The 27,743-nt window shown below is 41.5% G+C and overlaps 1 protein-coding gene across 4 annotated transcripts in view; it reads left to right on the top strand.

Annotated features, from left to right (window-relative positions):
* The window catches only part of SYK (spleen associated tyrosine kinase), a 94,946-nt gene extending 69,214 nt beyond the window's left edge, over nt 1-25,732 (top strand). For 3 of the 4 annotated variants that reach the window (XM_029203741.1, XM_029203739.1, XM_029203742.1), the window contains exons 8-14: nt 3,048-3,129; nt 4,553-4,730; nt 7,943-8,152; nt 8,995-9,184; nt 20,406-20,546; nt 21,989-22,101; nt 24,881-25,584. In XM_029203741.1, coding sequence (XP_029059574.1) covers nt 3,048-3,129; nt 4,553-4,730; nt 7,943-8,152; nt 8,995-9,184; nt 20,406-20,546; nt 21,989-22,101; nt 24,881-24,953 — 987 coding nt within the window. In that variant the 3' untranslated portion in view covers nt 24,954-25,584. Of the gene's footprint in view, nt 1-3,047; nt 3,130-4,552; nt 4,731-7,942; nt 8,153-8,994; nt 9,185-20,405; nt 20,547-21,988; nt 22,102-24,880 lie in introns of all 4 variants that reach the window. The other variant, XM_029203743.1, reaches the window with a different exon arrangement.
* The last annotated feature ends 2,011 nt before the right edge of the window (nt 25,733-27,743 follow it).

Below are 27,743 nucleotides of genomic sequence, written 5' to 3'. Positions count from 1 at the left end.
CTTTCAGCTTTGACTTCTGTTTCGAATACCAGCAAAAATGGGGAAAAAAGCAACAGTCAACATTTCATTTATACCTTGTTCTCTGTGTAGAAAAGGGGATGCTATTGATTAGGGCAGAATAAGTTATCAAATACAAGGAAGAAAGAATAATGACAAATGATAGACTGGAGCAGCAAACTGGACCAGCAATATGTTTTTCATTAAATTAAAATTTCTTTAAAAATTCTTTAAACTCTTCGATAATTTATCATTTTGCCTTAGAGCTCATTCTTTACAAAGTCCTCAAATTCTCCTTTTCAACTGAGCATTTGATTCCAGAGGGCTTTTGTCATTGTTTTACTAATGGCATATTCACCGAGTACTCTGGGAAAGATGAAACTTGTATTTTGTATCTTCATCTTCATATAAAGTCAATACTACCCTTTTAACAGACACAGCAGAAAACCTCCCATTTCTTCCAAAGAACAGTCTCTCGAGTGTAGTTCCATCCTCTGTCCCAGTCAGGGCAGGGAGGGCCGAGGGGTCTGCACAGGGAGCTGATGTGGTTATTGAGGGAAACTCAAGGCTCTGCAAAGGCTCATAGTCAAGTAGTGGTCCATGTGGGCAGCATTGAAACGAAGTCCTGAACCACCTCAGCTTAAAAGATGGGACCCAACCTTTCAGAGAAGACCCCCAACCCGTTTCCTTATCCATAGCCAAGACAGATGAGGGGTGAGCACCACACAGCTAATCAGAGTATACATTACTGTGTCCAGGGCTTTAGGCAAACTGTGTCCATCCCTACTGATTCTTACTCCTTGTGCCCTAGTATCCTTTTCAGTACTTTTTACACCCCTACCTCTGTTTTTAAATTCTCTCCCACAGGATTCATATGGCAGGTAATTGCATTTTGACTTAATTGTAACAGCCTTTATGAAGTCCTGCTCTGGAGAACATTCCATCAGGGCTGGAGAGGCTGCAGCCCCAGGATACATCTCTAAGTGAACAAAGGGTGGGAGGTCTTCCAGTCAAGAGAAGGGGTGCTGGTGCCCTGTCTTTGTCCATGATGGTTGGTCCTGGTGTCTTGAAGTTTTGTCTCTTTGGATTCAGAACCTCCCTGCCTCGAGGGAAAATCAGAGAAATTGAAATGATAGTCAATGTGAACCTAAAAGAGACCTTTTTTTAAAATTTGAAAGCTATTTCCATCTTAGAGTTTGATTGCCAGAGAGAATTGAGCAGAGCAGGAGGATGGCAAGCCTTGGGAATTACCTGGTTTCTCCTAGGACAGTTCTGTTGAGACAGGATAATTATTTTATAAATGAGAAGTGAGCTCACAGCACGTCCGATAATCTCGTAATTATATGTAAATTTTTAAAAGTGGTATATTGTCATTTGGAATTATCCACACCTATTCTTTGTTAATATAAGAACTTGAGAGAGAATTCACTTTTAAATCACATTAAGTTTACACTTCACATCTCCCAGTTTGAAGGGTATCTCCATTCATTCATTCATTCATCATGTGTTTGTTGAACCCATTTTTGTTTAGCATCAGTGGTGGGTTGAGTGAACCAAATTTAGTAGAAAAGCTCTAATTCAGTGAATAAATGACTATGCCCCCTGTAACTTATATTCTGTTTTCATTCTTGCTATATCATAGCTACTTCTATTAAACAGTTTGATAAGAATGCTGAGATAGTCGTCAGAAAATGGATCCAGTGACACGCCATTGACACATAAGAGCGAATGTCCCATAGGCTGTCAGAAGGGCCTTTGCCCAGTGAGCAGTGGCTCTGTAGAGCTCAGTAGGCAGCAGGAAGGTTTGGAGACAAGTGGACAAGTGGCGGCAGTGACGCACTGTGACTTTGTTACTGTACTTTTGGTTCCTGGGCTTTTTGGGATATCAGGAAGGCAGCAGAAGGTTCAGTGTGTGCCAGGAGATAAGTGACTGTGTAAAATTAAGCTTACTGTCTCTGTTTCTTTAAATTTCTCCAAAATCTGGCAGTATCTCATTCCTTTGTGGCCAGTGTTTGGGCACTGCTAAGGTAAATAGATATATAAAATTTCCACTCACTCATGCCAAAAAAATAGTTTGAATCGTGGTTTTCCCATGAACCAAATTTAGTAGCAATACCCTTGTTTTAAGTTGGGGTGAAGGTGGATCAGACAGACTTTGAGATAGAGACTTTCGGAAGGGAAAGGATATAGGAATATAACAGTGGATTTTTTCCCCCATTATTTCATGCTGCAGGCTGATGCAAATTGAATAAATAATAGGGAAGGTTGCCATTAATAATGGCCAGCAAGGCTTTGTTTCCATACGCTTCAGTTACCTGCTCTGAGTACAAGGAAGAATTACTTTCCTTCTGGCTAGCAAAAAGAGGCTTCCCCATCTCACAGGGTCCATGATGATGATGATGGTTACGACAGTGATGAAGATCGACAGCAGGGGCAGTGGACCCTGGGCTGCTGGCAGCCGCTTCCTCTTGGGACCTCTAGCTTACTGACCAGCGCTACCCTCTGGCATCTACCCAAAAGTTGCTACATCTCCATGGATGATAAAGATACAAGAGGATACTAGGAAGGCATAGATATTTGGAGTTGGGGAGTGGGTGGGAGCAGCTGGTGGATACCTAATGTTTCTTTTTAAATAACTTCCCTACAATATAAAATTAAAGAGAAAGAAGTAATGGAGGAAAACAAATCCAAAGGGATAATGAGAATTTTCAGCAACTTTTAGTAAGTGGAAGTAGGATTTGAAAGGGCATGTAAGTAGGAAGGAACACCACCCAAACAGTTATGATTAATTCTCTCACAATGGGACCCCTGCCTGCCCCTTTCTTTGTGGGAGCAAGAGCTTTATTTAACCCTCACAGCATCCCATCAGTTGCCCAAAGAATGAGATAAGCCATGTCGTTGTTATTTTCCCATCTCTTTTCCTAGTTCCTTCCTTTGTCTTCCCTGCTTAAGTTAAAATGTGATTATTTGGAAATAAACATAATTACGCAGATCAACTCAACAGTGTTATCCCTGAAGAAAAGTGAGCTGTTATCATTTGTGTGCTTCAGGGCTCCTCATCCCAAAGGCCAGAAAGTTTGGTGACGTTCAACCCTTATGAGCCAGACCGAGGGCCCTGGGCCAACGAAAGAGGTGAGAGATGCACCTTTTGTCCCTGGGTGTTCACAGCACAGAGCTGTCTCCCACAGTCCCTTGCCGATTGCAGGGTGGGCTCACCCCACTGTCAGCAGCTGTAACATAGCACTGGTTAGCAGCAAGTGGTCCTGTCATCTGGTGGCAGGGGACAGATGCCACGTGTCTGTGAGCAGTGCTGTCTGTTGGATGAAATGGTCTGTACGGCCTCCATCACAATAAATTGGCCACGTTGAAAATATCCTTCAGTCCTGCTGCTTCAGGATTTCTCACCTCTTGCAACAATAACTGATACTGCTCAAAGTTTCCATTTCTAAGATCCTGTTCTTGGAAAAATGTCTGTGTTCAGGAATACGTTTCAGCAGGAGGTGCAGAAAGAAATGGGTGACTGGTAAAAACTGAAGGAATGTCTGAGTTGTTGGAATTCAACACATGTTCAGGGAATTGTAGTGATTCTGTGAGGCCAGGAGAGGATAGGATTCAGAGAGGCACCCCCTCAAACTCCATAGGCCTCTACTAGACTGATCAGAAATGGGACCTCTGGGTGACCTTCTTAGGTTTTCTAGGTGGCCCCAGGTTTTTTTTAATTGGTGAACTTGGTCTGTTTAATGCTACAAAAAAAAAAGCACCCCCAAACTTAGGAGCTTAAATCAACCGCAATCATTTAATTATCTCATGCAGATCATGAATCTGGACAAGGCTGAGCTGGTCCGTGGTGGCTCAGGGCCTCTTGCAGGGAGATTGGGGGTGGAGCTGGGCCAGCAGGGGGTGGAAGCTGTGGTGAGACTGGGGCCAGGGCTCTGGCAGCTGGCCAGCATCTCCCTGTCTCCACAGAGCCTCGGAGGCTCTCAGTCTGGTCTCTCCGCCTGGGCTGACTGGAACATTCTCACAGCATAGAAGGGGTCGGGGCAGTCAGACAATTGCATAGCGTCTGAAGCTTCAAGAGGCAGATTTCCAGCAACCCAGGCAGAAGGTGCATGGCCTTTTAGAACCTTGCCTGAGTATATCACAGACATCACTTCTGATATACTCTGTTGGTTGACATGATTACAAAAGCCACTGAGGTGAGGTGACATAGATTCCACCTCTCAATGAAGGAGGGTCACAATTTTCAGACATAGTTTAAAGCCACCACGGCCCATTAGGAGGGCCCCATCCGTCTTTGCCTCTGGCAGGAAGACCCTTTCTCGATGTTCATTAGTGCAAGAACAGGAGTCAAGTACAACAGGGATGAAGGGCTTTTTCCTACCCCGCTACCAGCTGCCTTGAGTGCCTTGAGCGCTCACAGACACCATAACTGCCCAAGGTAACCAAGGTCTTAAAAGGCAAGCTGTGAGCCCAGGAGGTGGGGGGGGGGGGGGGACGATGGCAGTTTCATGGGGGATCCAGCCCCAGGATTGTGCATTTCTTGACTGCGTTGCAGAAGCCCAGAGAGAAGCCTTGCCCATGGACACCGAGGTCTATGAAAGCCCCTATGCAGACCCCGAGGAGATCAGGCCCAAAGAGGTCTACCTGGACCGGAAGCTGCTGACCCTGGAGGACAAGGAACTGGGCTCTGGGAACTTTGGGACGGTGAAGAAGGGCTACTACCAGATGAAAAAGTAAGTCAAAGCTGTGCCCTGTCACAGCACACTCATTCTCATGTGAGCTTACATTCTAGAAACTACCACATACACATGTATTGTGTTTATTTAATCTCAAATGCAAAATTTAACCTGGCATGACTAAATCCTTTGTTATCAACACTGTAGTTTTTGTTCTGTTCTGGTACAATTGAAGTGAAAGCATCCATTATATATATTAACTGGGTATGTAATAATTATATACATATTAGTTTAGATGTATTATGTGTCCCTTCCAGAGAATTAGAAAATAGAAACAAGCAAAATATAAGAAAATAAAAACATCCTATTTTACCACTCAAACACCCCTACTGTTAACAAACGTGTCTATATTTTTTTGATCTTTATATGTACACACGTGCACCTATGTACTAATTAATTAAAATGCAATCATTCAGTGATAACCCAGTGTTTTCACTTATTTTCTTTGATTTTTAAAAATTGTGTCTCATTTCCCTTAACCAGAAAATTATTGATTACAAATATCCTTAGCATAATTATTTGCTTTATCCTGTAATTTCAAATAATAGTATATATTACATAACAGAATTGCTAAATTACTAAAAACCTCTTTGTACTTCATTTGGTCTTTAGAAGGAATCCAACAGGGAATGTTCAGTAAAAGTACTGGTTCCTAAGTACTTTGAAAAATACTGGTTTCTAAAGTCCTTTGAAACAAATCTCTGAAAATCTGTTTGATAGGAATATAATTGAGTTTGGTTGTTTGATGCTATTTTAAATTTAAGGAATTAGTGTAAATTTTTTTTCTTGACCCTTGAATCATGTAAATGATTCAAGGGTCAAAAATATAGACAAAAGTATGCACAGAAACTTACGCTTTTAATCCTGCCCCTTCCACCGTATGTGTGTGTGGATACATGTATATATATATATATGTATGTGTATATGTATATATATATATATATGTGACTGCTATGCTTATTTTTAAATATATATGTATACATATATATATCACAGTTATTTTGTAAAATGAATATAAATTATCCTGTATTAAGGTATAGATTTTCTCAACTAGTTTGTGATACTCAAATTCCTTGCTTAATTAAATATATAAATTAACATAGATATAACTATAGATACATAATTTCAGCTAGAGATTTGGGGCAAGGAGAGGCCATATAGGTGAATTTGGGGCAAAATGATGTCTTTACAATCCTGAGTCTTCCAATCAATAACAGTGACCCATCCTTCCATTTACTTGGGTCTTTTATTTCTCTGAGCAGAGTTGTTTAGTTTTTTTGTGTAGAGGTCTTGTACAACTTCTTTGTTGGATTCATTCATAGGTATTTAGTATTTTTGATGTTAATATATGTGGTATAATTTAAAAATTCTTACTTGTTATTTCTTGGCATTGCTTGAATGCAGGAATATGACTGGTTTAGTCTGTTGGCCTGATACCCAGCAACTTTGCTTAAAGTCCCCTATTATTTCTCACTTATTATTTCCAGTAGTTTATCTATGTATTCTTTGACCCAGAAATATATCTATAAATAACAAGTTTTATTTCATCCCATCCAATCCTTATATTTTTATATTTCTTCCTTGCCTTATTGTACTAACTAGGAACTGTGGTTCAGTGTTGAATAAAAGTGGCAGTAGCCTCATTCCTCCTTCCTGATTTCAGGGGGAAAACTTTCCACATTTCACCATTAGGTTTATAGCTACTGTTTATCAGATTATGAAAGTTTCCTTCTATTCTACTTTTCTGAGGGATTTGTTTTTAATCCTAAATGTGTATTACATTTTTTGTGTACTTCTTCTCCTCTGCTGCTAGGACCACAGGCTTTTTCTCCTTTATTGTGTTCATGTGGTGAATTACACTGATTGACTTTCAGATGTTCAACCCACCTTGCATTCCTGGAATAAACCCATCTTGTTCATGAATTATATATTCATCATATCTTTTTCATAAATCACTGAATTTAATTTATTAATATTTCCCTTTGAATTTTTACATCTACGTTCGTGAGGGATATCAGTAAATTATTTTCTTGTAACTTCTTTTTTTTTTTAATGAGGTTAATGTCATCCTCATAAAATGAGTTGAGAAGTTCCCTTCCTCTTTTTGTTTCTGGAAAAGTTTGTGGGTGTTCTCTCTTCCTTAAACATTGGGAAGAATCAAGAGGTTTTTGCTTGTTAATTTTGACCCCTACCTCACACCATACATGAAACCAGTTCCAGGTGGATGGCAGACTGAAATGTGAAAGGTAAAACAATAAACTGTCTAGAGATAGCATAGGATAATATTTCCTTGGTCTCAGGAAGAGGACGCAGGGGTCTCCTAGGGTGCTGGTGATGCTGTGTATCTCTATCTGTGTAGGAGCTATAGCATGTGTCCAATGTGTAAATACTCTTCTGAGTTCTGCACTGAAGCTGTATGTTCTTTTCTGAATGTATGTCAGACTTAGTCTGTTACTCTGTTATTTTACCTATTTTATGGGATAGTTCTGTTTTTATTCTCCCATTTCAGAGTTCAACAAAAGAGGTATATTTCTTGTATTTGTGGGAACTGTATCATGGAGAGATGCAGTTTCTCAAATCATATGTAGTTAAGTTCCATTCATTTATTTAAGCCCCACTATATCAGAATATTTTCAAGAGTTGAAACATGACCCAGGTGGTGTTTTTATTAGAAAATGGAAAGTAATTAGTTTTTTTCAAACTTGTTGAAGTGTGCTTAAAATTAGCAAAGCTCAGTTTTTAAAAGTTTTATAAATGATGAGCTTTAACAGTATATGTTTTTTAATTCTCCAGCTAGAAATTCATTGTAACATATATTAAAGGCATGTTGTATTTACATACATTACACATAATCTGAGATGATAAATCTCAAGATGTTACTGGAATTCATGTATGTCATAGTTTGTAAAGTTTGTTGGAAAGTTATTTAAATATTCTACAATGTGTTGGCTTTCTGCTTGGTTGTGGCATTCTTCAGCACTCTCCCATTATTTTTAACCAATTGAGTGTTATCTCCTTGTCTATAAAATGAGAGAACATGATTGGAAAATTAGTCATGTATAAACATGGCTTCTTAAGACGCATTTCCATTCTGTGACAGATATTTCTCTAACATCATTTCTAGCATAGGAATTATGCTTCATGAAAGATAGTTACCTACATGTGAGCCACTTTGAAAAGCTTCTTATGTGTTGTGATTTCTTTTGCAGAGTTGTGAAAACAGTGGCTGTGAAAATCCTGAAAAACGAGACCAATGACCCCGCTCTTAAAGATGAGTTATTAGCAGAAGCAAACGTCATGCAGCAACTTGACAACCCTTACATTGTGCGCATGATTGGGATATGCGAAGCCGAGTCCTGGATGCTGGTTATGGAGATGGCGGAACTTGGTCCACTCAACAAATATTTACAGCAGAACAGGTATCCTTAGGAACCCCAGAAGCTCATACTGTGAGGGGCAGGGCCCACCTGCCCAATGCACATCATAACCTGATTTCTACAGGAAGCCTTGTCTCCTCCCACACCTTCCCAGGGTTGGTCCACACTCAGGGAGACAAGAGAGCTGTAGTCTTTGGATCAAGTGCTCTTTAGTTCTTAATGTGTAAAGAAAAACTCTAATCCAACAATTTGGTCTCCTTTGCTCACTCTGTACTGGCCTGGTGATAGAATCAGCCTTAGACTATCTTGGCAAGCAGTCTCCCCTCACCAAGCAGAGAAAACATGCTCTTTTAAAAGAAATATTTAAATAAACAATTATAAAAGAAAACAGTGATATTTTACATGTCTGGCTGACCTCTACATTCCCTTGAGTAATTACTTCTGAAAACATCCGTTGCTATTAACTGATTACAACCATCGATGGAATAATCATTCTGTGCTCATCTCCAGCCATGGTTGAGATGGAGGAACTCACGTGGAATAAGTCATAATAATAGCCACTTGTTACTTTATCCCATTTGCTACATTATGTTTATACTTAACTGAGACTCAGGGTTGGTTTTGCTAGCTGTCCAATATCGGAAGGGGGATTCCAACTGAAGCCTGTCTGTTGGTGAGCCAAATCTGACCACCCCATTATACTGCTTTTCATGCAATTCAAAGCATACCTTGAAAATTCTACCAGCTGAACACCAGTCACCACCATTTGTGACTCTTGCTTAAGAAGAATAGGAAGTGAGTGGGTTCATATTCTGTGTGCATGGTTGGTTGTTCTAAAATGGACTCTTGTTCACTATCACTAATAACACATTTGTGACTTTCAGGCATGTCAAGGATAAGAACATCATAGAGCTGGTTCATCAGGTGTCTATGGGAATGAAGTATTTGGAAGAGTGCAATTTTGTGCACAGAGATCTGGCTGCAAGAAATGTATTGCTGGTTACTCAACATTATGCCAAGATCAGTGATTTTGGACTTTCCAAAGCACTTCGTGCTGATGAAAACTACTACAAGGTAGGAACAACTTAGCCAGTATTCAGAGCATCAGGTAGTAAAAATCTGAAATGCAAATGTATGTTTTCTTAATTTATTATGGTAGGGTTTCAAGAAGCAATTTCCCTATTTAAAAATAACTATGTAAGAAATTTTCTTCTTAAGCTTTGATTCTATTGTTTAAAAAAATGGAAATACTCTAATATGTCACAACTTGGGATTTACTCAGAATAGTATCTTCCAAACTATGTTCCTTGGAGCAATAGGGAATCAAGGTATTAATGATGATTCATTTGGAAAAAAACAAGAATAGAATTCCTTTGTTAAATTGTTTTGGAAAATATGCGTTGAACAAGGTGACTCTTACAGGACTTTTCAAAGCTCCTCTCTGAACCGTCAAATGAACTAATAGCAACTAAAAGAAGGGGAAAAAATAAGAAAGCCCCATCCTCATATGAATTCAATCACAGTCTGTATGTAGAGTCTATGTTGATCATTTAGAAGATGTACTAGGATTGAGACCAGGTGGTGGAAGAGTGTACCAAGAACAGATTCCCACCTCTTCAGGTCCCTGGGAATGTCCAGCCACCTCAGAAATAAGACAGCATACCTTGAAGATCTAACTAGTGAATGGCAGGATGGGATCTGGGGGATTGCCCTGTGTGCCACACCCTGGAGTGGCCGGAGAAATATGCCTAAGTATCCACACCTACCCACCCACCCTTTCTCTGAGAGCCAGGTGTGGGTATGACAGATAGCAGCAGATAGCAGCTCTTGGTCAGCTAAGGGTCAGCACAAAGTTACGAGCAACGGTAGCAGAGCTCCCATCACAGCTCCTCACTCCATTCTTCATAGAGAAGCTGGCCCCAAAGCAAAGCTACTTCAGAAATGAGCCATCATGAGAAAAGTATCAAGTGAGCCCTTTGCAGGGACTGCTGGGAGATGGAGCAAAGGGAACAATAGCCTAGAATAACAATCACACATGCACACCAGAAAAAAATAGATTTTATGTTGGAGACGCTTTGTAACATGCACTTCATCAAGATAATTAGAGAGAAGAAAATATAGACTAAAACAAGGACTCAAAGAGGAGACGAAGAAGTTGAGATAACAAATAATCCCAAAACTTAGTGCATTAAAACAATGCCAAGCATTTATTTACACACAGTTCTACACTGTAGGCAGAGCTTGGTGGAAATGGTGCATCTGTGCTCCACACAGTGTCTCAGGAGGTGGTTCCAAGGGGGCAGAGGATTTATTTCCACTCTGCTCACTCACACAGCTAATGACTGATTTGACATGGGCTGTGGTCTGGGACCTCCACTGGGCTGTACCCATTAAACAATAACTTAACTACATGTGGCCTCTCCATGTGCCCCTGAGCTTACTCACAGCATGGCAGCAGGGTCCTAAGAGCAAGTTACTCAAGAGGCAGGAAATGGAGGCCGCCAGGCTCCTAAGTTCAGGGCCCAGGAACTGACTCAGAGACATGTCCACTTATTCTATTGGTCAGAGCAGCCACAGACCACCCATATTCAAGGGAGTGGGGAGGAATGTCAAAGAACACGAGGACCAATTTTTTCCACTGCCACAGATATTAAACAACATACCATTGAAAGTAAACCAGTGAATCTCTGAAAATCAGTAGGGAAGAAAATACAGAAGGCAGTATAGAAGTAAAAGGCAAAGGATCAGGAACAAGACGATGGAGTAGGAGACCCCAGCTTCTGTCCCCCAACAAAGATCAACAGTTAGACAGCTATCCATGAATGAAACAGCTCTGGGAGAATGCTGGAGTCCACTTAAGAAGCTTTAGCAGCACAGTGGAATGAAAAACTTGAGAATAACTACATAAAAAGGGAAGGAACGATAGCTTAATTTTGCTTACATCATCCCATCCCTCAGGTCAGCACTGCTCAGTGGAGGCAAGAACCCAGCTAGAAAGAGTTCTCTTCACCAGGAAAGGGAAAGCAGGGTGAGCAACCAGCTTCGCCAGCCTTTTGGAGCAGTGCACGAAGGACCTGCTTCAGTTTCACCCAACCCAGAGGCCAGCAAAGCTGAGCTGTCTAGAGACAGCTAGGAACAAGGAAGAAGGGAGAAGAGTGGGGGCTACCACTATCAGCTACACAGCAGGAGTGAGCATGGTTCCTGGTGACCTACTCTGCAAAGGAACCCCAGCAGCCTTCACTACTGAGGACTTCAACCGCCCTTGCAGATCCTGCAGATCCCCCCAGCTTTCATCACGCAGGATCTCATCATGGACTCCCCACAGATTTCTCTGCTGAGGGTTTTTGCCCTACAGGTTTTCTAATTCACCAGCCACCTGAGTCCCTCCCTACTCCCCCCACCTCACCCACTGGGGAGCAGGATCCATACTAGCAGTCCGCTCCAGCTGCTGCAGCTGCTTGTATGCAAAGTGACAGCCTGGACCCCAATGGCTGATCCCCACCAGCATGTGTGCACTCATGGCTATCTCCTGCAGCTGTGCACCTGCACACTGCCAGCTCAAATCCCATTACTGGCCTCCACTGCTGTGCATGTACCTGGGATGAGCCTGTGCAGCTGCAGGAGTGCACTCTGACAGCCAAGGCCCCTATGGAATCTTGTGGGCTTGGATATGGCCCTGTCTCCTGTCACTGGCCTGCACTACTGGGCTCACCTGCAGCTGTGCACCTGCACACTATCAGCCCAACTCCCATCACCTTTAGTGCCATGCATGTACCCACGGCAAGTCTCTGCAGCCACAAAAGAGCATGTCAGTAGCCCAGGGTCACTGCAGCTGCTAGTGCACCTACAGTTGGCCTCAACCTGTGCTGCTAGGCCCAGCCCTTACCACTATGTGTTTTGCAGCCAGCCCCAGTCACTACAGAGGCAGCTGCAGCCAGCCCCCACAGCTGAGTATATGCACACCACTGGCTCTGGCCACTGCCAACACCTGCCTGGTCCCTAGCTGCTGGGCCTGGAGGTACCACTGAGGACCCCAACAGCCCTTGCAGCCACTGCAGATCCCCTGTAGCTATTGCCAAGGAGCACACAGTTGTTGTTTTGTGAACCACAGAGATGTAAGCAAGTGAGACATCAAGCCCTACCTCCAGACCTGCAGTCATCACATACCCTTGCACTTGATATCCTGTACCCTAGACCAGGAGTCCCCAACCTTTTGAGCACCAGGGACCAGTTTTGTGGAAGACAGTTTTTCCACACACAGGGGGTGGGGATGGTTTGGGGATGATTCAAGCACATTACATGTATTGTGCACTTTATTTCTATTATTACTATGTTGTAATAGATAATGAAATAATTATACAACTCACCATAATGCAGAATCAGTGGGAGCTCGGAGCTTGTTTTCACTTGCCACTCACTGATAAGGTTTTGATATGAGTCTGCAAGCAATTGATTTATTATGGGCTCTGTGCAGTCAAACCTCTCTGCTAATGATAATCTGTATTTGCAGCCACTCCCCAGAGCTAGCATCACCACCTCAGCTCCACCTGAGATCATCAGGCATTAGATTCTCATACAGAGCGTGCAATGTAGATCCCTTGCATGTGCCGTTCACAGCAGGGTTCATGCTCCTATGAGAATCTATGCTGCCACTGATCTGACAGGAGGCGGAGCTCAGGTGGTAATGCGAGCAATGGGGAGTGGTTGTAAATACAGATGAAGCTTTTCTCGCTTGCCTGCTGCTTACCTCCTGCTGTACAGCCCAGTACTGGTCTTTGGCCCAGGGGTTGGGGACCCATGCCCTAGACCCAGGGTCAAAGTATGCTCCAGCATGCTCCCACCCACAGGTGAAAATCCTTCCTTACTGAAGTCACCCCATACAGTCTGGAAGAGGTGGCTGCATCTTCAAATGTACAGATGCCTACACAAGGCTGCAAGGATCATGAAGAATCAGGGAAACATGACACAACCAAAAATAACATGGTAAACTCCCAATAACTGATCCCCCCAAAATGGAGATACACAGATTGTCTAACAAATAATTCAAAATAATTCTTCTGCTCAGAGAGCTACAAAAGAACATAGATAAACAATTTAATAAAAATCAGAAAAACAGTACAAAAACAAAATAAGTTCAACAAAGACATAGAGAACATAAAAAAGAAGCAAACAGAACTTTTGGAGTTGTACAATACAAAGACTGAACTGAAGAATTCAATGAGAGTTTCAACCACAAACTGGACCAAGCAGAAGAAAGAATCAGTGAAGTCAAAGACAGATCATTTGCAATTAGCTAGTCAGAGGAGCAAAAAGGAAAAAAGAATAAAAAGAAGTGAGGAAAGCCTACGGGACTTATGGGACACCATTAAGAGGAACAAGTTATATATTTCTGAAGTCCAAGAAGAAGAGAGGGTGAAAGGGGCAGAGAACTTATTTTTAAAAATAATGGCTGAGGGCTTCCCTGGTGGCGCAGTGGTTGAGAGTCCGCCTGCTGATGCAGGGGACACGGGTTCGTGCCCCAGTCCAGGAAGATCCCACATGCTGCGGAGTGGCTGGGCCCGTGAGCCATGGCCGCTGAGCCTGTGTGTCCAGAGCCTGTGCTCTGCAACGGGAGAGGCCACAGCAGTGAGAGGCCCGCATACTGAAAAAAAAAAATTAAAAATAAAAAAATAATGGCTGAGACTTCCCAAATCTGACGAGAGATTTGGACATCCAAGTTCATGAAGCTCATAGGTCCCCAAATAAATTCAATTCAAATAGATCTTCTCCAAGACATAAAATAATAAAATTGTCAAAAATCAGGCAAAGAGAGAATCTTAAAAACAGCAAGCGGAAAAAAGCTTGTCCCTTACAAGGGAGCTCCCCATAAGGCTACCACCAGATTTCTCAGCACAAACCTACAGGCCAGGAGAGAGTGGAATGATACATTCAAAGTTCTGAAAGAAAAACATTGCCAACCAAGAATACTTTATGTTCCAAAACTGTCCTTCAGAAAGGAAGGTGAGACAAAGACTTTCCCAGGCAAACAAAAGCTGAGAGAGTTTATCACCACTAGATCTTCCTTACAAGAAATTCTGAGTTCTTCAAGCTGAAATAAAAGGAAGCTAATTAGTAACATGGAAGCATATGAAAATGTAAAACGTACTGATAAAGGTAAGTATATAGTCAAATTCAGCATACCCCATTACTCTAGTATGGTGTTGTGTTAATCACTTAATGCTGATATAAAGATTAAAGAACAGAAGTATTAAAAATAGCTATAGCTACAATAATTTGTTAATGAATACATGATATAAAAAGACATAAATTGTGATATCAAAAACATAACATGGGCTTCCCTGGTGGCGCAGTGGTTGAGAGTCCACCTGCCAATACAGGGGACATGGGTTCGTGTCCCAGTCCGGGAAGATCCCACACGCTGCGGAGCGGCTAGGCCTATGAGCCATGGCCGCTGAGCCTGCGCATCCGGAGCCTGTGCTCCACAACGGGAGAGGTCACAACAGTGAGAGGCCTGCATACCGCAAAAAACAAAACAAAACAAAACATAACATGTGGGGAGGAGTACAAGGGTAGAGTTTCTGCATACAGTCGAAGTTAACCTGTTATCACCTTAAAATAGACATATTTATAAGATGTTTTATGTAAGCCTCAGGGTAACCACAAGTCAAAAACTTGCCATAGATACATACAAGATAGAGAAAAGGGAAGCAAAGTATACCACTATGGAAATTCATCAAATCAAAAAGGAAGACAGTAAGAGAGGAAGAAAGGAGCAAAAGAAATTTAAAACATCCAGAAAACCGTAATATGGTATTAGTAAGTCTTTACCTATGAATAATTACTTTAATTGTAAATGGATGAAATTTTCCAATCAAAAAAGCATAGAGTGGCTGAATGGACAAAAAAAAAAGTCAACTATATGCTGCCTACAAGAGACTCATTTCAACTTCAAGGACACAGAAAAACTCAAAGTGAAGGGATAGAAAAATATATTCCATGCAAATGTAAACCAAGAAGTAGCAGGTATACCTATGTTTATATCAGACAAAACAGACTTTAATCCAGAAACTGGTACAAGAGACAAAGGAGGTCAGTCATCTTATAATGGTAAAGGGGTCAATTCATTAAGAAGATAAAATAATTGTAAATATACATGTACCCAACATTGGAGAACCTGAATATATTAATCAAATATTAACATATCTGAAGGGAGAAATAGATAAAAATATAATAATAGTAGCAGTCTTCAGTACCCCACTTTTAACAATGGATAAGTCATAGAGACAGAAAATCAATAAAGAAACATTGGACTTGACCTGTGCTTTAGACCAAATGGACCTAACAGAATTTACAAGAGAATTCTATTAAACATATCAAGAAGAATTAACGCCAGTCCTTCTCAAACTTTTCCCAAAAATGGAAGAGGAGGAAATACTCTCAAATTCATTTTTCAAGGCCAACATTATCCTGATACAAAAGCCAGATACAAGGAAAGAAAACTATAGGCCAATATCCCTGATGAACATAGATGCAAAAATTCTCAACAAAATACTAGCAAACTAAATTGAACAACACGTTAAAAAGATCATACACCATGGTCAACTGGGATTTATTCTTGAATTCAAGGATAGTTCAATATACTCAAATCAATAAATGTGATACCCCACATTAATAGAGTGAAAGATAAAAATCATATGGTCATCTTATTAGGTGCAGAAAAAGCATTTGACATAATTCACATCGTTTCATAATAAACAGTCTCAAAAAAGTCAGTATAAAAGGAACATACCTCAACACAATAAAGGCCATGTATGGCAAGCCTACAGCTAACATTAGACTCAGTGGAGAAAGGTTGAAAGTTTTTCATCTACGATAAGGAATAAGACAAGGGTGCCCACTCACACCACTGATTAAACAGTACTAGAAGTCCTAGCCAGAGCAATTAGGCAAAAAAAAAAAAAAAAAAAAAGAAAGAAAGAAAGAAAGAAAAGAAGATAAATAAAAGGCTTATAAACCAAAATTACCTCATCTCTATTTGCAGATGACATGATCTTATACAGTTGACCCTTGAACAACACAGATTTGAACTATGCAGGTCCACTTACACATGGATTTCTTTCATTAGTATGTACTACACAATCCACTATGGGTTGAATCCATGGATGCAGAACTGTGGATACAGAGGGCCAACTGTAAGGTTATATATGGATTTTTGACTGTGTGAAGTGTTGGCACCCTCAACCCCTACATTATTCAAGGGTCAACTGTATATAGAAAACCCTAAAGACTCCCTCAAAAAACTGAAAACTAATCAACAAATTCAGTAAAATAGCAAGATACAAAATCAACACACCAAAAGCAGTTGCATTTCTATACACTAATAGTGAACTATCTGAAAAAGAAATAAAGGAAAAAAATCTCATTTACAATTGCATCAAAGCAATAGAATACTTAGGGATAAATTTAACCAAGAAAGTGAAAGATCTATGTACCAAAAATAAGACATTGATGAAAAAAATTGAAGAAATGGAAAGATAACCTGTGTTCATGGATCAGAAGAGTTAATATTGTTAAAATTACTACACTACCCAAAGCCATCTATAGATTCAATACAAACCCCCATTAGAATTCCAGTGGCATTTTTCACAAAACTAGAAAAAATAATCCTAAAATTCATATGGAACCCAAAAAAACCCTGAATAGCCAAAGCAATCTTGAGAAAGAACAAAGCTGAAAGCATTATGCTTCCTGATTTCAAACTATGCTACAAAACTGTAGTAATCAAAACAGTGTGGTACTGACATAAAAACAGACACATAGATCAATGGAACAGAATCAAGAAACTAGAAGAAAACCCATGCATATATAGTCAACTAATATTTGACAAGAGAGTCAAGAATGTTCAATGGGGAAAAAATAGTCTCTTCAATAAATAGTGTTTAAAAAACTGGATATTCACATGCAAAAGAATGAAATTGGACCTCTATATTATAACATTCACAAAAGTTAACTCAAAATGGATTAAGGACTTGATTGTAAGACTTGAAACCATAAAACTTCTAGAAGAAAACATATGGAAAAAGCTCCTCAGTGTTGGTCTTGGCAATGATTTTTTGCATATGACACCAAATGCACATGCAACAAAAGCAGAAATCAACAAATGGGACTACATCAAACTAAAAAGTTTCTGTACAACAAAAGAAACATCAACAGGATGAAAGTTCAACCTACAGAATAGGAGAAAATATTTGCAAGCCATCTATCTGATAATTGGTAATTATCCAAAATATATAAGTAACTCATACAACTCAATAGTAAAGCCCCCCAAATAATCAGATTTTTAAATGGGCAAAGGACCTGAATAGAAGTATTCTATTTTTTTCTATATTTCTATGACAAAAGAAGACATTCAAATGGCCAACAAATACATGTAAGGGTATTTGACATCACTAAGCATCAGAGAAATGCAAATCAGAACCACAATGAGATGCCTCTTCATACCTGTTAAAATAGCACTCACCAAAAAGATAAGAGACGACAAGTGTTGTTGAGGATATGGAGAAAGGGGAATCCTTGTACACTGTTGGTGGGAATGTAAATTGGTGCAGCCACTATGGATAGCAGTATGGAGTTTCCTCAAAAATTAACAATAGAACTACTGTATCATCTGGCAATCCCATTCTGTATATGTATCCAAAGGTAATGAAATCACTATCTCATAAAGATATCTTTACCCCCATGTTCATTACAGCATTATTTACAATAGCCAAGACATGGAAACAACCTAATATCCATCAATAGATGAATGGATAAAGAAAATATGATACGTGTATGTGTGTGTGTGTGCATGTGTGTGTGTGTGTATGTGTGTGTTGGCTTAAAACTGTAGACAAATATATGGGATATATTCAGACATAAAAAAGAAGGAAATCTTGCCATTTGCAATAACATAGATGGACCTTGAGGGCATTATGCTAAATGAAATAAGTCAGAGAAAGACAAATACTGTATGATATCATTTATATGTGGAATTTTAAAAAGCCAAACTCATAGAAACAGAGAGTAGATTTTGGTTGCCAGGGTTTGGGAGGTGGGGGAAATGAGAAGATGTTGGTCAAAGGGTACAAAGTTCTAGTTATAAGAGGAATAAATTCTGGGAATCTAATCTGCAGCTCGGTGCCTAGAGTTAACAGTACTACATTGTATAGTACTTGGAAGTTACTGAGAAAGTAGACCATTACAACAGCGACAACAAAAATTAACAATTTTGTCAGGTGAAGGATGTGTTAACTAACCTTATGTTGTAAACATTTTGCAATATATACGTGTCTCAATCATCATACTGTACAAAAAAAAGAAGCCATGTTAGAAGCAGCTAAAAGAGACTGAACACAAATGAAAAGATGGGAACATGGAGAATTTCTTTAAGAAAACAAAGTGAAATGGAAAACATTAAAGAGTTAAGCAAGATTAAAGAGAAATGATAGTGATGAAAGCAAATTAGCTCAGTGCTCAGAGAACTGTGCATGACAGCGTGAATTTGTGCAGCAGGACTGTAAATGCAAATGCCCTTTAATCCAGCAACTCCTTACAAGTACTCTACACACAGGGAAGATACACACTGTCAGTAATGATCATTCAAGCATGATGTGTAATAGCAAAAATCAGGAAACGACTTAATGACCTCTCAGTTGGAGGCTGGTTAAATCAGTTGTAGCAGATTTATGCGAAGCATACAATTAACTCTCCTAAAAGTGACTTTCTTTGCACGTGCTGACATAGACATATATCTATGACACATGGTTAAGTAGAAAAAGTAAAAAGTGCAAAATGTATATACCTATAGCTTGATTACCCCTCAAGAAAGCATATATTACCAGTTTATACTTATATGTAGATTTTTCTGGAAGGATTCAAGAAAAACGATCAAACGTGCTGTCTTTCTTGGTGAGGATTTGGAGTTTGTGGTGGAGAGAGATTCCCTTTTCATCATATTTAGGGTTTGTCAAAGGTTTATTTTGTGATCAGTTTAAAATTCAGAATAAACTTGAAATAACACACATGACTAGATTGTTCACAACTTTTGAAATCAAAATCTAGAAATAATACATAACATGAATGAGACAGACATATAAGCAGTGTGTCATTTAGAGAAGTGCCCTAGCACCCGTGGTCTCAGATTGATATCCCCGAGTTGTCTCCTCTGGCCACCGTAGGGCAACTCACCTCCCTCCTCCACTTCAAGAGATGTCACCCAGGTTAGAGTGACTTCCATGGGAGGTATCAAGACTTCACTACACCATGCTGAACGCTAAAGTCCCAAAGAAAGAGTTTTGCTGGCAAGATTTTTATCTCTTTACTAGCACCTGCTTTTTTAAATTAGGAAGTTTACAACTTTGTTTTAAATACTAGCAAACCGTCTCCCCCAAAACAGTGTTGGCTTAAAGATGTAGACAAATGTACAGTAATAGTTAAATATATTATGAACAACCTAGTATTTCTTGGAGCAAAACCATGAAGTAATATTCAGGCCTGACTCTTGCATTGCCACGCCAAGCTCCAAGAAGCTGTGAGTAAACAAAGGAAGAGGTAAGAGAAAGCGACTAAAAAATATAAAAACTTCAGTCTGAACCTTAAAAATATGTATTTAAATTTTAAAAATTTAAGATGTTAAGATTTAACATATTTTTAAGATTCAGACCAGATATATACACACAGGCATTTTGTGAGTCATGATTTTATTTCTTTTTTTTTAATTATGGTAAAATGCACATAACATAAATTTTACCATCTTAACTGTCTTTAAGGGTACAGTTTAGTAATGTTCAGTACATTCACTTTGCTCACAACCAATCTCTAGAATTCTTTTCATCTTCCCAAACCGAAACTCTATACCCATTAAACAGCTACTCTCCATCCCACCCTCTCTCCACAGCCCCAGGCAACCATTATTCTACTTTCTGTCTCTATGAATGGGACTACTCCAGGGGCATCAGATGAGTGGAATCATATAATATTTGTCCTTTAGTGACTTGAATGGCCTACTTCACTGAGCATAATAAAAGGTAACCGCATGGTTCATCCATGTCGTGGCGTGTATCAGAGTTCCCTTCCTTCCTAAGGCTGAATGATACTCCACTGTATCAATATACCCCATTTTGTTTATCCATTCATTTGTCGATGGACATTTGGGTTGCTTCCACCTTTGGCTGTTGTGAATAGTGCTGCTATGAACAAACATGATGTCCACCATTTTATTCTTAATGAAACATCTCTTTATGTGCTTGGTTTTCAGGCCCAGACCCACGGGAAGTGGCCCGTGAAGTGGTACGCTCCGGAATGCATCAACTACTACAAGTTCTCCAGCAAGAGTGACGTCTGGAGCTTTGGAGTGTTAATGTGGGAAGCATTTTCCTACGGGCAGAAGCCGTATCGGGTGAGCTACATTTGTTTCATTTCCTAATTAACAGACCATCAAAACAGATAAGCCCCAGATTATCTTTAAAGGACCCTGAAAATCATCAAATCTGGACACCCTTTCTGAGTCTTTATCTTTTGAGAGTGGGGGGTGAATATGATCTCACTTTATTCTAAACTGAAAGAAATATTTGAAGCTATCTGGACAGTATGTGGGGTTTTTTTAATTGTGTATTACACATATAAATATGCATAAAATATGTCAACGAAAATTCAATTAACTATCAAGTTAAGAAGGGTAAAAGGGAATTTTATTTGAGCCAAACTGAGGACTATAACCCAAGAAGTAGATTCTCGGAAAGCTCTGAGAACTGTTCCACCGTTAGAAGTCGAAGGCACAGTCATATATATTTTTGAGACAAAGGATCATACCTCAAAATGACATACCGATATTTTACATAAAGGTCACTAGGGATACATAGTCCAGGTAAACATGTACAGAGGGAGCGGCAAGTCACCATGACCTACAGAGCTAGGAAAGAGCACTATTTTTTAAAGAAGTTACAGTGCTAGTGTCAGAAGAAAGGAAAAAAAGTGATCTTTATGGCCAAGCAGGCACTCCCATCTTTGAGGAGCTCTGGTTAATGTGTAATGCAGATGCACACTGCACAGCAGGGAGGGAGGGAGAATGTCCAAACAAACACAGAATTTTATGTTTAATTTTTTTCTTGTCCTGCCTTAAAATATAAATTTTATTTCATCAAATATATACCCAAATCACCATTTATTAGATTTGAAATAGAAATAATGGCTATCCCCATTATCAAATTTGTAGCTGTTACCTTTTTTTCGATTTTTTTCATATATACATATATATATATGTGTGTGTGTATGTGTATATATATATATATATATATATATATATATATATATACTGAAAAGTGCACAAATCCTAGGCCACAGCTTGATGGATTTTCACAATTGGGACACACCCATGAAGCCAGCCCCCAAATGAAGAAACAGAACAGAAGCCCCCCTTTCGCCCTGCACACACAAAACTTACCCCAAGGGTAACCCATCTGACTTCTAGCATCATAGATTAGGTGCTCCTGGTACTTCCCTGGTGGTCCAGTGGTTAAGACTCCACGCTTCCAATGAGGGGGGCCCAGGTTCGGTCCCTGGTCAGAGAACTAGATCCCACATGCCGCAGCTAAAAAGATCCCACATGCCACAACTAAAGATCTTGCACGTGACAATGAAGATCCTGTGTGCTGCAACTAAAACCCAGAGCAGCCAAATAAATATTTAAAAAAATAGATTAGGTGCTCCTATTTTTTGTACTTTATATAGTTGAAATCACACAGCATGTACTCTTTTGTTTCTTTTGGGGGGTAGGATGTATTTGTTTTGTTTTGCTGCATGCTATGTTTAAAAAGCTCAAGAATATTTTGCATGTTTTAGGGAATGAAAGGCAGCGAAGTTTCTGCTATGCTGGAGAAAGGAGAGAGGATGGGGTGCCCTCCAGGGTGTCCGAGAGAGATGTACGAGCTGATGACCCTGTGCTGGACCTATGAGTGAGTACCCAGCCCTTCCTGCCATTTAGCCCAATGCTCTGGAGGCAGATAGAATTGCCGAGCACTAAAAAAGAGCATGAATTCTGTCTTTTCATGAATCAGGGATGGGCTCCTTTCTAAACAAACAATGCAGGGAGAGGTCTTGCTTCCTGGACCACACACTTATATTCTTTAGTCTAAAGAGTATAGACAATTACTCTAATTCGGGATATCAAAATTTAAACGTAGATAATATTGGCCAAAGGGTGGAGGGGTGGTCAAAGTAAAAACATACGCTTAAGGGTCTGGTCTGGTGATACGTGCTATTTTGGCATGAGCGGATGGCAGAGGTACTTAGCAGGGGGATGTCATACTTCCTAATTCCTGATCACCTTTCAGAGTGAGGCATGACCACGGATGGTGGCCAGTTCACAGATGGATTGGCCAAGGTAGCACTTCCCGAGAAGCAACTCAGAACTTGGAACACTGGCCCTAGAGTCTGCACTGAGGGGCCTCACATGGCCTGCCTGGTAGAGCACATGTGACGTAGGCAGGTGATGTCCAGGGCAGCTCAGCTGGCAAGGGAAACACACTGCACCTAAGAATCAGGGACGTGGCCTTTGACCTTGCCTGGGTTCGGCAGCCTGGACATGCATCATGGGGAAACCTCCAAGCCGTGGTCTCTGTCCCTCTGACACTGAAGTGTGCATATAGCGCCCTTGCAACTTGGCAATGATGCAGATCTGTCATCCGGGGGAGCTCATATATCTGCCAGTAGATTTGATACTTCGAGGGTCAGGTTTGTTCTCAGATATGACAGCTGATATTGCAAGAGTATCTTCAGGATGATGGATATTTCAGGTGCTTTCAGATGCCATCTGGGATTCTGCAATGCCCCGGGAAGCATCTTCCACAACTGTAGCTGGGAGTGGAAGTGAAGAATCTCATTATTATCTAGAAGTGACCCAGGGTCAGCAAGAGAGAGGGCAGTTATTTCCCTGCCACTTTCCTCATGGAGGTTGCAATTCTGGGCTAGGCAAACAGGAAACAGATTAACCCCAACATAAACGCCTGATTATGTATTGTGATGGGTGCTATAGAGCAAGCTACAGGGAGCTTTGAATGAGAGTAGAGAGTTTTGGGGGGAGGGTCATACTTCCATTGGAGAGTCCATACTGGCCTCTTTTAGGGAGGGGCATTCCAACCGAGAACTGCAGGTTGAGGAGCTTGAGTGCCGGAAATGCCCCCACTGGGCACGAGGGTCAGAGCGGAAAAAGCAGCCCAGACCCAGGTAGTCGGGAGTGACCAGGACGCTGGCACACACAGAGGACACTTGGCCACCCTCCTCTGCAGAAGCTCAGTGATGTCCTAGAGGCAACCTCACCCGTGGTATAAAGGAGAGATTCCCTGGGAAACCTGACCAGGTGTCTTTGCTGAGGGCCAGTCTGTACTCCTGTTTCCCTACACTAGTTTGTTTGCTTGGTGCTAGGCTGCTGGGTGGATGAAACCCTTACAGCAAGACTCAGAGGGACTCTTGGTACATTCGGATCCCCATGGTAGGAGTAGAACACCCTGTTTGGCAAAGATGTTGAAGTTGTGTTCTTTGGCTTGAAGTTTAGTAGCAGGAGGGAGGCTTTCCTTCTGTGTGGACACAGGTTTCCACACATGGTCCTACATCCCAGGCTTGGCCATCACTTCCCCTCCTGCAACACAATGTGGTGGCCAGAGACATCTTCCCACAGTGAGTGTGGTCTATAGACATGACCACAGATGGCTGATATTTTTACGCAGTTTTATTGCCTGCTCTTGAAAGCTGTAGGTGCAACCATTTGTTTGATGCCATTTGACAAGACAACCTATTTTGGTTCTGTAGAAGCCACCCTGCCCTTATAACAGTAAATGATTCTTGGTTCCCATGTGTGGTTCCTGGCTGTTCTCTTATAACTCGACTGAACCATATGAAATCACAGTTGTTGTAGGTCAAAAAGGTTGAATGTGGACAGTTCATGCAGTTTAACCTCAAGTTCTATGTCACTTTTTGGGCAGTTTTACCCACTTGCAATATAGCCAAAAATCTTGCAAAATAAAATTAACTTCCAAGCAAGGATAGACTCTCCGAATTTTAAGAAATACTTGCTTCCAACTGATTCTGTTCAGTATGCCCATGTTAGAGAAAGCAGAGATGTCTATAGAAGTTTGTTTAGAGGTTGCAAGTTGTTACAAAAACTTTTACCCATGGTTTATATACATCATCGCCTCACCTGCCAACAGTGACAGAAGTAAGGCCTGGCCACGTTAAGGTTTAGAATAGCAGCGTCTTTTCAGAAAATCCAGAGCCATCTGATTGGGGTGTGGGGAGGGGAAGTTTAAATTGTGTCCACATTTTTAAAAAAAAAAGATTGAGTCAAACGTTAAATATATATCTGCAGCACACTGACCAACTAAGTATTTTCAGACACGTTCTGTTTTGCTAGGCCATAAGGAGACAGTCTCTGAACCTGCGGTTAAAAGATCCTGACTTTGAGAACAAAACTTTCCCATCTTTAAGGTGGACAGGAGTCACCTGGGGACCTTGTTGAATGCAGATTGGGTTCTTTAGGTCTGGGGTGGGCCTAACACTGTATTCCCCAGAGGCTTCTGGTCAGCCACACTTAGAGCAGGGATGCAGTGTGACCGCAGGCTCATGAGGAAGTGGGGCGCCGCCACTCTACTAGCGCTTGGCCTGCAAAGACCCCTGCTGTGACCAGCACTTTTTCACAAGCATTGATAACAAACAATAATGCCTCTCTTCCCTTTGCAGCGTGGAGAACAGGCCCGGATTTGTAGCAGTGGAACTGCGGCTGCGCAATTACTACTATGATGTGGTTAACTAACGGCTCCCGCGCCCGTCTGTGGCTGCCTTTGAGCAAATGAGCAGTCGAGGGAAGACTATTCCAATGCTTTGATTTTGAGTCTCCATCTTCCTCCGCCCGGGAGAGCCAGCTCAGGTGGAATGTTCCACTGACTGTCGTTCCCCAAAGCCTGTCCTGGAACACGCCCTCCACAAAGCAACCCGTCCCAGAGGAGCGGTGGGAAGACAGACGGACACCAGGACCAAGGGTCCCTTGGATTCGTGTGTGTTTCTTGTCTGTGTGGCAGGTTATTTGCAGGATTTGTTTCCAAATTTCTTTCTGTCTTTTCAGTTCTCGGGCTCCTGGGCTGCATTTGAAAACCCAGCATCACCATGGGGTGCTGAACCCTCTTGCCCATTTCGGCTGCATTTTCAGTGGCCAGAGGGTGCCCTTGGCTTGTGATGCCTGCCATGGAGGGAAGGAAAGGAGAGAAGAGGTTTGACTGCCTCCAGAACATGGCTCCTACAGGTCCCAAGACTGAGCCCTGCCACTGAAAAACATTCCCCGATAAAAGTGTTTTGAGGCTTAAAAAAATCAGGCTGGACCACTGCAATTTCTAAGCCTGTAGCCCAGTTAAGGGAAAATAAAAAGTATGGATACTGCTTTTGCTCTATGTGTTCTGAGGCAGAAGACTCACATCTGTATGAAAAATGGAGCCTGTTGGAGTGAATTGGCTTGGCTTACTTTCCCCCCAAAAGCCTCTCTGAAGACTGTACTTGACTGGAGACTAATAAATAAAGTTCTTTGTGGAGACCCAGTAGGGAAGAGGATGTCTGTCATCTCAGGTCTGACCTAGGACAGACAGCAGGGTACAGCGGGCTGTCGTCTGCTTAGTGGGGTCCAAGCTTGCTCTCCCCTAGAGAGGGGCTGCAGCCAGAATTCCCTGACTTTTTCTGTATTCATAGTGAGGGACAACCTGGTGGCCAAAGTCATCTAAAGAGGAGTTTCTAAGGCAAGTATCAATTCACAATAAAGCCACAGATCCTGACCCTCTCCACAAGTAAACCTCATTGAGTGTGACTTTGGGTTGAAGATAACAAGACCCAAGAAATTTTTTCTAGTCCCTGAGTCTTAGTTAATCCTTGGCTAATGTTTGATCTCATGCAGATCATCAGCCCATTGATATCAGATTTGCTGTAGCCATCCTTCTTAGGTCAGTCGAGACACATAAACTCAGACCATCTTGTCTTCAGTGGTACCTAAGACATTTTAAAGTGTACATCCAGCCTATGGCCAGAGAGGAGGCCCCACTCATGACAGGGGAGCCAGGCACGGAGAAAGGCAGCAGTCGGCACCCCAGCTTAGCCAGCAGAAGACATGGGTCCACTGGTAGAACTTGTGTTAAGAAACTTTCAGAAGCCGCCCATGCTTTTTTGCCACATGGTGGCTTAATCATCGTGTTAAAGAGAGGATCCCTGTGTGCTGAGCAGATACTCAAAACAATGGCAATGCACATTTAGAGTCCCTGAGATTATAACGATGAGTGACACAATCTCTGTGGTCAGGTTGTTTGTAGAACCATCACAGAAAGGGCTGGATAAAGCAGTAATGGCATCTGAGAAAGAGACCATCCATACACACTGCTGAACTCCCAGGGTCCTTCTTCTACCCGCAAAGTGTGTCTGTAGCAAGGCCACACACTTACAGGAATAGAGGGCATGCATGTCATAAACATGTAGAGCTCTTGCCTTCTTTCCAGTGGGATTTTCCACACTGTCTAGCAGCTCAACACCCTTCCCAGGAGTCTGGGGATGAAGAACATCTAGAATGTGAGTGGGCAAGAGATGCTCTGCCCAGGAGGCAGCCAGCACTCCCCTCCGCTCTGTCCTCTGCTTCTCCCCGTAGTGGAAAGAGGCCTGTGTGTAGAATTTTCACTGTGGCCGCTCGCCCAAGTCTTGTCTAGTGAAAATTGTGTCCTGCGTTAGAGATAACTGTTCTCCTCCCTGGGGTCACAGAGGAAGGCACATAGGGAAAGGCACCTTTGTGGAAGGATTTATGATGTAAATGAGCAAAATTTGGAAGCTTAGGGCTTACTGCAGGGCTGGGCTTTCACATGCATGCTGCCCTTCTGATGGGTCTAACCACGTCTTTACCTGGGTCTGGGCGCCCTCCATGTGCCTTCACCTTTTGGTCCATGTTTAGCAGGAACAAAAGGACAGCACATCAGACACACGGCCCTGGCCAGTACCAATTGTCTGCTGATGCCACAAACACTTTGTCACCTCAGTGGGACCAAAAGTTTTTGTAGCAGAAACACAGTTCATTCTGTGGTTAAAATAATTACAAGTGCTTTTCGTTTGAGCGTGTCCTTCCCCTGCACTTGCTGGTACCAGCCTTGCCTTTGTCCTTTGCGTGGTGACTTCACATTTACCCCAGCCCAATGACTGCAACCCCACCTGGGTTTTCACATGTAGGGGTGACCGCCGGTTTATCAGACTCCCAGACTCCCAAAGAGCACACTCTACCTGTCAATCCAGGCATCATATTCTCCATTCATTTCAGAAGAGCAATCTTTTGTCACTGGACTTTTTTTCAACTGTGATTTTTAATAAAACTTTTAAATGAGCTTTGTGATGATTTTCATGGATGTGATTAAAGTATGATAGGTTATACTGTCAAATACACGGTGCCAAACAGCATTGTCAAATGTGCAACATGTATTTTAAAAAATGGTAAGTCCCCAGCCACATCCTAAAAAGATGGATGTATGCAGGCTGGTCGGAGCAGATCTGGAAGCTTCTGCCATGCACAGAAGGAAAAGGCCTGTCAAGG

Source organism: Monodon monoceros, unplaced genomic scaffold (assembly GCF_005190385.1).
Source record: "Monodon monoceros isolate NGI ecotype Baffin Bay Population unplaced genomic scaffold, NGI_Narwhal_1 Super_Scaffold_5, whole genome shotgun sequence".
Taxonomy (NCBI): domain Eukaryota; kingdom Metazoa; phylum Chordata; class Mammalia; order Artiodactyla; family Monodontidae; genus Monodon; species Monodon monoceros.
This window is presented reverse-complemented; position numbering and strand designations above follow the sequence as displayed.